The following is a 14368-nucleotide window of genomic DNA, read 5'->3' as shown; positions in this document are numbered from 1 at the left end:
AATGTTTTCAATGGAGACTCCAGCTTGTAGACCTTTTTGGCAAATAGCATTGGAACATGATTATTTTTGGATGTGGTTATTATTTTTCTTCACCATTATAGCTATCACCATGAGACAGACAGGCTGGAATGTGGGTGGGGGGGCAGCTAATGCTGATCTGGATCTTATTTTTAAAATTCTAAACATACTTTCTCATCCTCTGTGGGAAAGGTGGGATAATTTATTGAGAAAAAAAAAGTGGTTTATGCGCGCATAAATCTGAATTGATGGGTTTTATGGGAATTGTTCCATGTGTATTCATAATGCCATAAAAACACACAAACTTTGATTTTATGGTTAAGAGAAAAATTCATCACAATGTTTTATAGTGGGAATACCTGACAAAGCGACAAAGGTAGCTTATAAAGCACAGTGAAATAATAAATAATAATAAAATCTTTATGAGAGCTATCAGGCTAAACGATGTTTTGATGAACAAAGATGAATCAAATCAAACGTCCTCAGGACTCTTGTGACCCGCGAGCCACTTTTTCTTTCTTCATGACTGTTGGCACAAGAGCCGGTGAAAGAAAGGGCTCCCCCTGCCTTCCCCCCCCCCCCCCCCCCCCGATTTTCCATGTCACATTTCTTTTTTCAACGTTTAATGACCCGGGCTCATTAAAGGAAGCTTCACCTGATCCAGGACCCCCGAGGCCCCCCAGCATTAACTCACGCCCAGAGCGGGACTAATTCTGGGGTTGGCGTTGTGCAACAGTGCGACCCCTTCAGAGGCAGACTAAACAAAGGCCTGTCCCGGCTTCCCCTGTCCTCTCCAGCCGGCAGAAAGCTATTAATGAGGATCTATGGCCCAGAGCAATGGAAGCCCTCAGTCCCCCCCAACCCCCTACCCCCCTACAGCCATGTCCATCAGGGTACTTAGCCCCATGCAGTCATTAACTTCTGTTACTAATTGTCAAATTCATTAAACTAATCCTTCCCCAACATCCTCGATGTCTCCTGTGGAAATGGATGGAGAGGGCTGAGTTATTAAGATGTCAGCTGTGGGGAAGATTAAGGCCAGCAGACATGCTCCACAAAGAAACGATACGGCCATTAAACTCTATATCAAGGTAGTGCGTGCGTGATGTACTTTGTAATTATATATACATTCATCTTAGTGAGGGAGTTAAAGGCTGGTTCAAATGTATTCACAGTCACGGACATGCCCGCAAGTCAAGATATGTATCGGCCCCAGAGATACATACACCACAATCATCAAACGGAGAATTCAGCTTGAGAATGGTGCGTTTTTTTTTGGGTTTTTTTAGGTACTTGCGCATGCTGCACATTCAGTGAGGGTGATATTCAACAGTCAGAGCCATTAACAGCAACCAAGGCAATTAGAAAGCCATGAAATATTAAAAATTCAATATTCAAATTCATATGGAATACATCAGAACCCTCATTAGCTCTCTCTCTCTCGCTCTCTCTCTCTCTCTCAATGGCTGTCACAATGAGGTCTTAATTATACACCCTAACAATACAAAGCTCCATTTTGCGAAATGGTGGGTTTCCAAAATGTCTGCTTCAAACCGTTCTGACAACTAGGACGCCACGTTTGGCAGATCTTGGCTATTATAGACACAAGTCTGCATATTTCCATCACAAAATCCCCCTTTTTTTTTTTTTTTTTTTAAATCAAATCGAAACTTGTTGACACGCACTTTCTATGACTGCTTCCTGTATGTAGCGGGCCTGATGGCGGGGAAGGCGGGGAAGAAAGACAAAGTGAGAGAAATTAATTAAAGTGCTTTGAATGACAGTTTGCTCAAGGGCAGCGAGGTACCATTACAAGCTTTTCCGATGCGGCATCGGCACTGTCACATCGACACCCCTTCTCACCCCCCACAGCCTCATCTCCCCCCCCCTTTTTTTTCCTCCATCTCTTCCTCCTCTGCATCCCTTCCTCTCAGGATCCATCAAGTAAGTGACTGGACGCGACATGGTTTTAATGTTCTCTCCATTAGATCAGCTCTGGGCCTGTTTGTAATGTAATGGGATTGTTCTCCCCCTATGTTCCCCTGACATGGTGGGGAACACGACGAGGGGAGGGTAGGGTTGGACCTTGTTCTAGCAGCTCGAGTGGATGCGGTACAGGGGATCGGGCCAGTTAGGGTCAAGCGATTGTGTTTAATGTAATGCAGACGTGGACACGGGGCGTGTTGCGCTGTCCTGACAACTCAGACATGGCGAACTGACAGGAAGCTTAAGGTGAGCTCAGTAGGAGGAGACACTTGTTATTTGTTTTAAATCAGCTTCCTCATTACCATTCTGCGCCGACTGTGGTCCTTCAAGGTGACTCCCCAGAGTTAGCAAAGAAGAGACACGACTTGTGCACAAGGTGCGACAGTAAGTTTGGACCAGTTGTAGGGTTTTTAAAGTTACGGCCAATTCTCTTTAACATTATACCCTGCTGATATGTATACAGAAGCTGAAACGCTACATACAATGTCTGATCCGTCAAAACAAAGCAACAAATGGACACGCAACAGCTTAGCAAATGTCTTTGTAAAACAAACATCGGGGCTGAAAAAAACGTGTTCTAAAAGGCTGAGACAGAGACATTCCCGTCGGTGAATTGGTGGGGCTATCTGTTTGAAGCAGCTGTTGAAAGACGGCCTCTTCCTTTGTCTGGCGAGATGACTCACCACGTGTCAGTCCTCGACCGTACCGAGTGGTGGAATAATAAATAATAATAAAAAAAAAAAACCAGCTCACGAAACCAGCTGCTCATGAACTGGAATACCCCGGCCGGTTGCTGAGATGATGCAGCTCAGAGTTACGAGAAAGCCGGAGAGAGGAAGCAGAAACGGGGGGGAAAGTATTATCCGCCCTCCGAGAACATGATGCAGGTGTGACCAGCCAACAGAGGATATGACATTGGGCATTGCCTCAACAGTGCGATGAGTGAGGGGTGCTTATCTGCCAACAGCTGTGTGACAAAGTGTCAGGCCAATGTGCAATTATTTGAGACCACAGAAGAATGACAAGAAACTGCATCAATGGAGGATCTTCTGCAGCTTTTTTTTTTTTTTTTTTACAGCAGTTTTTTTTTATTTGTAAAGGTTTGCTAGCCTACACACACACACACACAAGCAGCACACACACACACACACCAGCAGCACACACACACACACACACACACACACACACGCTCTTTAGTCTTGGATAGTGATTCATTTACAATGACAGAGCTGTTTTCAGCGATAGAGCCTGAGCATAAATATGCCATGCCGCACAGCTGGAAAATGTAGAAATTCATCAGGGTTAAAAAGTAGAGAGATTAACGTTTCACGAGCTTCCTCTCAGATATATATGGTTACGTAAACACGGGGCCCAGTCAGTCGTCAGACAGGGAGGGAGAGGGACGAGGCCAAAGCAAGCACAAAGCACTGGTTTGAGCAGGGCCAAGGACAGGGAGGCTTTTCCATATCTAAAAGCTTGGAAAAACTTAAACGTCGAGAAGAAGCGGGGAGAGACATAAGGTTGTTTTTCGATGTCTATGAATACTTGCAATTCAGGAGAACAAGTTAAGTTACGAGTGGCCCTTGAAAAAAATTCAACATTTTAATGGTTGTTTCTACATTAAACAAATTGTCATTCTGGGCCTTCACTATGAGACGATAAAATGCTTTGGATTTTTTTTTTTTTTTTTTTTAAAGATGACAGGAATCCTCTAACCCTCTCCAAAAATCAAGGTCTTGCCTTTTCCCATTAAAAGGATAAGGTGTTCCAATAAATAAGCTTTCGCAAAAGTTTTCTGTAGGGCATTAAACAAAGTCATAATCCCCACTTGGCTAAGGTACGAGTGTCTGAGCGTCAGAGACAGGAAGCGAGTGAAGGACAGAATCAAAGAAGGAGTCTCATGCCACAGAGAGGTAAACTATGTCAGTTGCTTTTCATGGTCCGTAACAACCACCTAGTCCACAGAGTGTATGCACGCACATGTATTGCAGTCCATGTGTATAGACACAGTCACGCACTGGCCCTGAAACACACACACACACTTGAAAATGTAAATGTTTTTCTGGTGAGGTCAGGTTCCAGGCTCTTTGCATCTTGGCTCTCCTGTCCGCTATCCTCCATAGCGCCAAAAGACCTCATGAATCCCCCCCCCCCACCCCTCCTCCTCCCTGATTCCTCCCCTATTCCCTCCCCAGAGAGAGACCAGAGGAAAATATAGCTGTGATGCTGGTTTAACCCACTCTCCAGACTCCAGACAGTGTTTTTCTAAGGCTGGTTATGACTTTAGCTGCGGGAGGTGATGGGGCCTGCCACAAATATTTCTTGAGGGGAATGGTTCACAAAACAAAACATAAAAGCCCTCTTAATTTTGGAGTAGATGAATGGCAGGGAGTTGAAAGACTTAGCACTTTCCCTCTGCTGTCTGCTCACAGACAGGCAATATTGGGCCTGACTAGCTGTTTGTAGTGGTGAGTTTAAGAAGGTTTTATTATGTGTCCAATCACCTCAGTGAGTTGCTGTTTTAGCCGAATCCTCCCTCACACTCAGACATGGGGCTGCAGAGTGGGTTTTTTTTTTTTTTAAACAGCTTTGGTGCAAAAAGTTAGCCTGTGGAAGACAAAGTTTAATTTCTTTAATCTAACTTTCAAATAATATTTCTTTTTTTTTTTTCTTTTTTTTAAATTAAATAGGAGAAAGCAAGTAGTGATTTTTTTTTTTTTTAAATCAAGGGCAGAAGTAAAAATAGATCTCTAATGACCAAACATAGCAGCTGTTTTGAATGGACAGACATCCAAAGGAGGTTTGGAAAAAAAAAAAAGTGACACTGCACAAATTCACTCATATTTGGTCAACCAGGCTTAAAAAAAATGATCACAGATTATCTTTGACTTTGAAATGAGTATTAAATAGATCAATTCTAACAATAAATGCCCCTTCGTGGTGTCTGTAAATCATTGCATAATGTAAGATATTTGCTTATATTACATATGCTAATAGCAAATAATAATCTAATTCATCCAGCATCCAAGTAAAATCAGAAAAAAAAACAGCACATGTTCTTCAATGGCAGAATGTTCAACCAAGCAGTGGTAGTGGCTCATGCCCTTGGCAAGGCGAGATAAGGCTATCAGCTTCCATCATCGCTAAACAAGATTGAGCAAAGTACATTAAGCAGAAAAATACAAACAAATTACAAAGGCTTGGGGCTAGGCTCTTTATCTAATGTTTGTGGGGACTGTTAGCGGCAGTTGGGAGGGAAATGGGCCTGCGTCTAATAGATCCTGTCCCACCACTTCCACATGGGCCCCGCGAAACAATGCACGGTGCCATTATCTCGGCGCTAATGCTATCCTGCCTCGTGTGCAAAACAAGCCTCCAATCTCGACCCCGCTGCCACCGCGGCGACCGGCGTAAATACGAGCGGTCTCCGACCAAAAGGAAGAGATAACAACGGAAAGCACATGGAGAAGCGACACAGAGAGACAGCTGTTTAAAGGAATCCATACGAGCTGATGCTAACGTTTCATCCCCTTCATTCTGGACTCCAACTTGCACTGAAAATGTGATAAAACAAAACTTCCAGCAAAGTGATTATCCATTGGTTTTTTCGGACTCCTTGTAAGCTACTTCCAATAACAACATTCAGAGGTGTCTCTGCACCACAGAGCAGCTTCAACAAGCTCGCATTAGCTTTGTTATTGATCCAATCTGCTAAACCCTTGCTGTGACCCCAGAGGTCATGATTTATGTATTAAGCAGGTTTTTTTTTTTGAAGAAATCCATTTTCCTGTTGAGCCCCCCCCCGATGTACGTCTAATGCTGCACCATGCCGGTAATCAGAGCCGGGATGCGTGTTTGATTTTGGCCACCCCTCCCCTTTTGTAGTTCGCACCCCTTCCTCAACGACTTGTCTCGCAACACCTCGGCTCCCTAATCAATACCGCAGAGCTCTCAGTTCAACTGGAGATTCCTCCGCCTGCCTGCCTGCCTGCCTGCCTGCCCCTCCTTCTATTCTCTCCTTTCCTTCTCCTCTTCCTCAATCCTCCTTTCTCTCGGCTCTCCTCGCAGCAGGATACACTTCCACCCGGTCGTCCAAGTCCCAGGCTTCTGAAGGGGTCCGGATGAAAGTGCGACAACAATAACATCGAGACAAAGATGCTAGAATATCGGAAGAGCGAAGGGGAAAGTGAGAGGGAAGAATGAAAAAGAATGTTTAGACTTGTGGACAGACTGCCTCTGCGATCTCAGAGGGCCCCGCTTCTGTCTCCTGATGTCGATAATGGAGCAGAGGCTAAGGATGGGGGTGGGGGGGGGGAGTGTGTGTTTTTGGTCAGGACGAAACAGGGAACAGGGGAGTGGGGTTGTGCAAGTTTATGAAAAGGAATATCTCACATAAAATAAGTTGTTTTCACGCACGCCATCTGAAGGGGTTGTTTTATCTATAAAGGCTACTCACAAAGAATTTTCCCAGGACAAAAAAAAATTGCCGACTTGACATGAAGAAGGATGTTAACTAACCCCCGATATCCCAAAAATAAAGGAGCAGGAAAAAAAAAAAAAAAAAAAAAATCAGTGTTGCCGGAAAGTCTAGTGCATTACAGGGTAAGAAATGAGATTTGAAAGTAACATTTCCATCGTTCTCACGGCAGGGTCTCGGTACGACAGAGATGTCACATCGCTGCTAATTAGAGCTGGCAGAAAGGAACGTGTGCGTAGATATCATCTATTGTTTCTCATCACTCTAATGAGCTTAAATGTCTTTGTCTTTATTCATCAGCTCAAAGGTTGCAGAGTCGCTGAAACGGAGTCACAATCTTTTTACATGTTTTCTCTTACTTCACCAAGTGATTGAAGATTTGGTTTCATCTTCCAGAAAAAAAACTTTTACTGATATTGATGCCCTATAGGCTGTGCTACCTTCAACATCTATGTACTGTAACGTGTTTAAAAAAAAACCAGGTATTTTCTAAAAAGGAAAAGGTAACTGTGAAAAAAAACTTGAAACAACAGCATCTGAGTCTAAAAGAGAGGAGAGAAAAAGACACTCCTTTCACTGCAGAGTGATAAAAGAAGGCAAAACTGGGGCAAAATAAAAGGGAGCCAGAGGTGTGTAAGGAGAACAGAGATAGACCTGTTATCATGTAACAGAGGCCCCCGCTTTGACCTGACCTTGAACACACGAGGCGAGCGCGAGCACACACACACACACACACACGCAAGCAGGGTCACTGGGCATAAAGAGCCACTGTGTCAGGTCACAGAGCACAGAGGAGGAGGATAAAGGACTTGAGGGATGTGATATGACTAATATGAGGGGTTTTGCGGGCCTTCGGGGGGACTGGCATTACAGCCGGGGGTGACTGACACTGCTGATCTGTATCACATCAGAGCGGATCACAGCAGAGGAAGGCAGACCAAAGCACTATGAAATCTAGTTTCAGAATCAACACAAACAAGGAAACATTGACACAAAAAAAAAAGAGCATTAAGATGACAAACTGCAAATCCAAAATATTTGATTTTTACACTTTTATTTGTGACTTTTTAAATATACATTTTCTAGTTTTACTTTGAAGCCAAACAGATGACACAAGGACATCTATCTCTTCAATAAAAATATACTCTTACAGTCACTGATGTCAGAAAGTGCACAACCCCCCCTTGCCACTAACAAAACTGCTATTTCTCCCTCTCCAAGTGCGGGTTCAAAGATCAGCACCTAGCAGGATGGGACGGGGTACGCCGCGGCCTGCATGTCTCTCAGGTTACACACTTCAAAGACACAGAGCCATGCACAGCCAGCGATGAGAGCAAAGGAGCCAACGATAGGGCCACATTGTCATCCTGCCATTATCACTACAGCCAGGGGATGGACGGCTCATTTCTTCTGTCATAATTGGGCGTTTTTTTATCCCCCCTCCCCCCATCCTCCTCCTCTTCTATCAACAATGGTTCTGAAGAATATGATCTCTTCCTTTGAATCTTTTGACTGGCTCCAAACATGAGAGGCCAAAGTGTAGAGAAAAAAAAAAGACCTCTTTGGTTTGTCAGCTTCTGGGAGTGATCCATAGATGGCACTGTTGGCTCATGCTATGAGTCTGTTAGCAGCACATGAAGGGAGGAGGAGATAAGAGTATCCACACTTAAAACTCATCAACTCTGGATCTGAGAAAGGAAAAAAAAAAACTGTCTTTCATCTGTGCTCGAGTGTCATTTGCCAAATATAATCTTGTAACTTCTAATTAATTCAAAATGCGAGAAAGAATCTTTCAAAATTTCACACTTTCCAAACTGAAACTCTTGATAAAAACTGTTCTTTTCTTTTTAATGTAAGGGTGATTTAACAGCTTATTATCAAAAAGTGTTTGTTTTTCTCTCTTCCTAACTTCCTCTTTCATGTTTTTCACTCATCAACAACACAACAAAACATAATGGTGTTTTTCTGCATATTAAACAGGAAATATACATTACACTCTTGCAGGTAAATTGAACCAAATTGTGTGAGAATTCAATTAATTGTTGTACCTCTAACATGCGATACAACTACTGCAGGTTAATTCACTTATCGATAAATGAGAATGCCAAAGAAAAAGGGAAAACTTTAAAGACTTGAAATTTGAGATAACATTTGACATCACTCAGTGAGCGAGAGGAAGCCTGTTGTTTATGGTGCAGGTCTGTTGATGAAGGTGAGAGGGGTAAACACGGGGTACGACTGGGGGTCTGCTAGCCTGCGAGCGCCCCATGGGAGTCCAGCTGCCCTGATCTATGGCCTGTTTGACTGCTGAGGTCAGACCAGAGAAGCCTTGGAAAATGTGAAATTAGCAGCCTTTTGCAATTAGAGCCCTGACCACAGACAGAGAGGGTTTCTCATTGCATCACATGCAAAAGAAATGTCAACAATTTAAGTGAGGTTATTCATGAAAGCCAAAAGAAAAAAAAACAGGAGTTGCACTTTGTTCGTTTTGTGCAAAAAGACAAAGAAAATGTACAAACAAGTCTGCTCTTATGTAGCTGCATGGGTAAGTCCTGCGATCTTTACAGAAGACGACAAATAAAATCAGGAAGAGGGCGAAAAATGCCCTGAGGCGAGCTGACTGGCCCCTGCCACCCAGGCGATGTGCGGACATGCAGGGGCCCTGGAGCAGCCCTCAGCTCCAGATGAACATGTCTCCACACAAACCTACAGGAAGAACCAAGCACACACCCCCCCCTTCACCCCCCCCCCCCCCACCGCCCCATACACACTCTCTCTTTCTCATTTACACCACGTCAAGCAAGCTCCCCTCTCAACAACAAACTCCAATCCAACATCCCATAAGAGGCGCTTAAATTTTGATGCTGCAAGCTAAAATGTGAGGTTGTGTTGGGTTGCAGAGGGGAAAGAGTGCAACACAGGATCAATCCCACACCTTGTTTGCGCTGACAGCGGGGAGAGCTGTTGCTGCTGTCAAAGTGTGCGTCCAGGTAGCTTTCACATGGCTGCAGGCGGTCAGGTATAGGCAGGCAGCGCCAGCGGTGTGTTAAACACACACGCAGTTGTCTCAAAAACCTGTCAGTCAGCCACCCTGCACCGCATCAGACCACCGAGGTCTCATACATAATTTGGCATCAAATGAATATTTTCTCAATGTCCTGGCAAAGTGGTATTTGATGAAATATTAATTTGGTGATTAATTTTTGCATCTGATCTTCTGTCAAGTGAGATAAAAAAGAATGGTTTTTTTTCCCTGTGAAGCCGGTTGTTGAAGGGCACCTCTCTCCAACTTTACGCATTAAACATTCATTAGCTGATACAACCTGCACACTGTTTTCCCAAACTCAGAATAAAAGTTAACTTACTTTAGTTTAAGTGAAATCAAAGACTTACTAAAAAAAAAAGACAGACTAAAAGCACAAACACGGATCTGTAATCTTCAAAGCAGCGCGGTGGCACTTTGCGGAAGGTGTCTTGGACTGTTAGTGTACAGCAGGCCGGATGAAGCCAGACAAGCAGGGTCTCTTTGAGACAGTGCTGATGGGCTACTAAGTTACTCTGAATCCGCAGAGATGAACTTGTAAAACATCTTAACAGGGCGACATATGTCCTGAACCCAAGATGAGATGAGAAGTCTAGTCGTGCTCTGAGAGCTTGTTCAGTCGAGACACATGTCAGTGGAGTCAAAACCAGGACTACTTTTTATTCACTTAATATAGCATTGCAAACACTTACTCCTATATTTATGATTTTATAATGACACAAAACTGAATACAACTGTGCAAAGCTTTTAAATGTGTTTCACGATATGTTGTAAAAATGTGTTATATATGTTGTTTAGTGTGTATGTGTGTATATGTGTACTTATGTGTATACTGTATATGTGAATGACTCAATGACTTCATAACAATAGTTAATATCAAATAAGGCCTTAAAAAATTGTCATTTAGATGCATAATGTAACCATGAAAAATGTTGACAATTAAATAAGAAATGATGTTGAATTACTGATATTAAAAAATCAAAGTGGGGAGCCAGGTTCGGATCCAGCCTGTGGCTCCTTTCCCGCGTGTCATTCCCTACTCTCTCTCCCTGATTTCTGACTCTATCCACTGTCCTATCTCTCCATTAAAGGCACAAAAAGCCCCAAAAAATAATAAAAATAACATTCAACCTTTTCTTTGTTAACAATTGAAGTCATAAACAAATGTCACTTTCCATAGTTTAGTGGATCTTTAATAATTGTGATATTTATTGAATACACTTTACCATGTTTTTATAACACTACAACCCCCCCAATTAGGAGAAAAGTCCATCCTCTCCCTCTTTTGCCTGCTCCACTTTTCCGAAAATGTGTGCTCAAACAGGCTGTTTGGATATTTTCCCTTCATGACATCATAAAGGGCAGAAACTCCTCCCCCAGGTGGGTAACAATCCCACAGCTAGGTGTTTGTTCTGCCCTCTGAGTCTGTCTATTCACTGTAAACAATACGGCATGGAGTGAGAAGGCGCAAGCTACCCAAGCCCTTCCAGAGGGGGCGTGGTCAGACACAGCTCATTTACATTTAAAGCTACAGACACAGAAACAGGCTGTTCTTCGCAGGGCTGAAATAGAGGGGTTTACACAGGCCTGATAAAATACAAGATCAGAGTTGATTTATAATAAGAAACTTCACAGACATGTTTTTGGGGACTTCTGAGAAGGAGGACAATATTTGACCTTTAATGTTCCATTTTGAGGCAGTTTCCTTTTTTTTGATTTTGTAAAAGATCAAACAGCAATAAAAATAGTATCAGTCTGTTTGATTAATCGGAAAATAAAGTTGTCAAGGTATTGTTTCTAATGAAAATAAATTATTTTTTAGTATAATTTATGTGTGTGCATGAGAACCTTTGGATGACAGGACCAGGGTTCAAACAAACACTTTCAGCGCTGCACACTGATGCTCATAAAATCTGTGATCTCTGATTTTCTGGCGGTGAGAGAGGGGCTTACCTTGACCAGCTTTAACAGCTCATACAGGTCCTCCACTTCGTCCCCCTCTGTCTGATTATAGTTTCTGCCGGTGTCCAGGCTAGAACCCTGGATGGTGCGTCTGTAAAGAGGCAGATCCATGGCTTCAGCATACAGCTCTATGGCCTGGTGGCCCACTGTCTGGTACATGTAGCTGTCCAACTCATCTGTGGAAGGGGGGGGGTGTTAATAACTCTAATAAACAATAATAAGGGGATATTTCTTTTTGGAAAGAGTTCAGAGTGCGCTAACCAGAAACACTTCATTAGTGGCTTTAGATAACATCAAACTAAGGGGTTAACAGGAGTACTGTCTCATTTTAGTAATGCCAAACTATTCATCACAATCTTTATGACAGCTGCTACAACTGGCATGTACGGTGAAGGACTCAAAGGGACTCCAAGGGACTGCGGTTAATGTTTAAAAAGTTAATAATAAAAATTGTGAACAAGATCGATTTGGTCTCAAATTAGCTAAAGACAAATTCCAGAGTAAAATCATAAATTTTATTCAAATTGATATTCACTTTGTTTTGTAAAGGGACACATAAAAAACAATTTGATTTCCGTACTTCACAATTCATACAGACAGTTTTGTTGAAGGAGAGGAATGTTAACAGTTGTTGTCTTACTACAGATTTAACACCATTCATTCTAACTCCACACAAACACACTTCTGGGCATTTATAGGGTACAGCTTCATTTAATATGTGCATTAAGTTTCCTCTTTTTCTACAACCATGGCAGCACAAATCTGACATATTACATATTATAATTCATTTTACACAGCATGTGTGGAGTTATATACATGTTCAGTGTAAAATCTTCATCTGTATGAGTTTATATCCAACACATGATGTAATGTAGTGTCCCATTACCCAGGTGGGAAGTTTTTACCCTTGTTGTTTCACTTGATTCCAATCACTAAAGAGGAAAGGGGCATAAATCGAAAGTGACGAATTACCTTGCCTGTATGTGTAACTATTTATTTCCATGTATTATCAGAATCTTTACCTGGGGCCAATTGCTAACCCCTAACCTGAGATGTGTTTTTCTGCAGTGAAGATTTTTTTTTTAAAGATTTTTTTGGGGGCTTTTTGTGCCTTTATTGGAGAGAGATGTCCGTGGATAGAGATGGAAATCAGGACGAGAGAGTAGGGCTTGACATGCGGGAAAGAAACCACAGGTTGGATTTTGAACCCGGGACTACAGCCTCCACACACGGGACGCGCGCACTAACCACTGCGCCACCAGCGCCCCAGATTTTAATAGTGAAAATTGTAGGAAGCAAAATGAATTCTTATTGAAATTAGCTTTAAAAAAAATCTCTGCAATCGTTAGGTTAAAACCCCTGAGTCATATGCTGATTTACTTTTCATATCGATGAGCTACTCAGTCTGTAGGGACTTGGGATGGGCACCGGAGGGTCGGCGGTTCAAGTCCCGGTGCGGCCCAAATACGGAAGTTGGTCTGGTAGCTGGAGAGGCGCCACATCACTGCCGAGGTGCCCTTGAGCAAGGCACCAAACCCCCCTCTCCACCACCAGCTCAGGAGCGGCTCCATCACTCTGACATCTCTCCATTAGTGCGTGTCCATAGGATCCTGTGTGTGTGTGTGTGTGTGTGTGTGTGTGTGTGTGTGTGTGTGTGTGTGTGTATACTTCAGCCTATGTGTGTGTTGCATGACTTACAGAGTGTAAAAACAGAATTGCAGGATCAATAAAAAGTAAATCTTGAATCTTAAATCTTAATTAATTAGTGGTGATGGTTTGCGTTGCAGCTTCAACCTCTGTTATATTCCAGATACTACGGTCTTTGTAGAAGTTCTGCAGCACTTCTTTCTTTTTTTTTCTTTTTTTTTACAGTTCTTAGTTTGTCGATCTGCAGAAGTGCAGCTGGCTGACCCATTTTGAAAAGATAGCCCCGTAGATCATCTCAACCCCAGCAGCTTGCTCACCTGTGTCTGCAGGACGGAGGTTGGCCAGAGCCACAATCCGGTGTCCTGCAGAAACACACTGCATCATGTTGTAGCAGCTGTCTTTGCCCCCGCTGGAACACACACACACACACACACACACACACACAGAGAGAAACAAGTTACAGCTGTTTCTGAATCATTTACAAGCAGACCAACACACTGTAAGGGGGTGCACAGTTAAATGCTATCAAAAGCTTCAGATAAAGAGAAGTGAGACAGCTAAAGGAGGCTTTACCTTATCAACGCGACCACTTTCATCTTCTTATTTTTCGATTAAGTGTCTAATGACATCAGATTTAAACACTACACTGGCCCAAAGTGTGATAACAGTGCTGAGCAACCCGGTGAATGTACACAACAACATGTGAGGACTAGACTTCCTGGTTGTTAAAGGACCCCTCTATGAAGCAGGTTGCCCTATAACGTGCCTGATGGAAAATCGGTCTATTGCATTTTTGTCTTTTGTTTTTTTAAATCAAATTAAATTGAAAGATTTTAAAGAACAAGTATGGCCAATATTAAGGGCACTATTTAATAGGTTTTCAATGTTAGAAAGGCAAGTGTAATAATTAAGAATTCAGTATTTATAGATTTTTCTTTAATCTATTTATGGTTGCAAAATGAAAATCACAAACCAATGCCAATTTTTTTTTTATAAAAGCATAGAAACATTATAATTAAAAATTAATAGCAATGAAGAATGTTTTCATTAAAATTGAATAATTATTTAAAAATCATATACTGGCACTCATAGCAGGCACTTTTTGCAAATGTACTTTCTTTTATCTCTTAATAAATTTGAACAAGACGTAAAAATATGTAAGCAACATTTTAAAATGCATAATTCATTAAATGCATATGATACATTTAAAGTAGTAGTATATTTGGAAAATACTT

General features: G+C 42.3%; 1 protein-coding gene across 6 annotated transcripts in view; it reads right to left on the bottom strand.

The window, feature by feature from the left end:
• Window positions 1-13845, bottom strand: part of dph6 (diphthamine biosynthesis 6) — a 62146-nt gene extending 48301 nt beyond the window's left edge. For all 6 annotated transcript variants that reach the window (XM_020638677.3, XM_065966615.1, XM_065966611.1 and 3 more), the window contains exons 1-3: window positions 13707-13845; window positions 13451-13542; window positions 11478-11662 (exon numbers count right to left, since the gene is read on the bottom strand). In XM_020638677.3, coding sequence (XP_020494333.2) covers window positions 11478-11662; window positions 13451-13542; window positions 13707-13729 — 300 coding nt within the window. In that variant the 5' untranslated portion in view covers window positions 13730-13845. The remainder of the gene's footprint in view (window positions 1-11477; window positions 11663-13450; window positions 13543-13706) is intronic.
• Between the last annotated feature and the right edge of the window lie 523 nt (window positions 13846-14368).

The sequence above is a fragment of the Labrus bergylta genome, chromosome 18, assembly GCF_963930695.1.
Source record: "Labrus bergylta chromosome 18, fLabBer1.1, whole genome shotgun sequence".
Classification (NCBI taxonomy): Eukaryota; Metazoa; Chordata; class Actinopteri; order Labriformes; family Labridae; genus Labrus; species Labrus bergylta.
The sequence above is the reverse complement of the archived record's forward strand: the minus strand, read 5'-3'. Positions and strand labels throughout refer to the sequence as shown.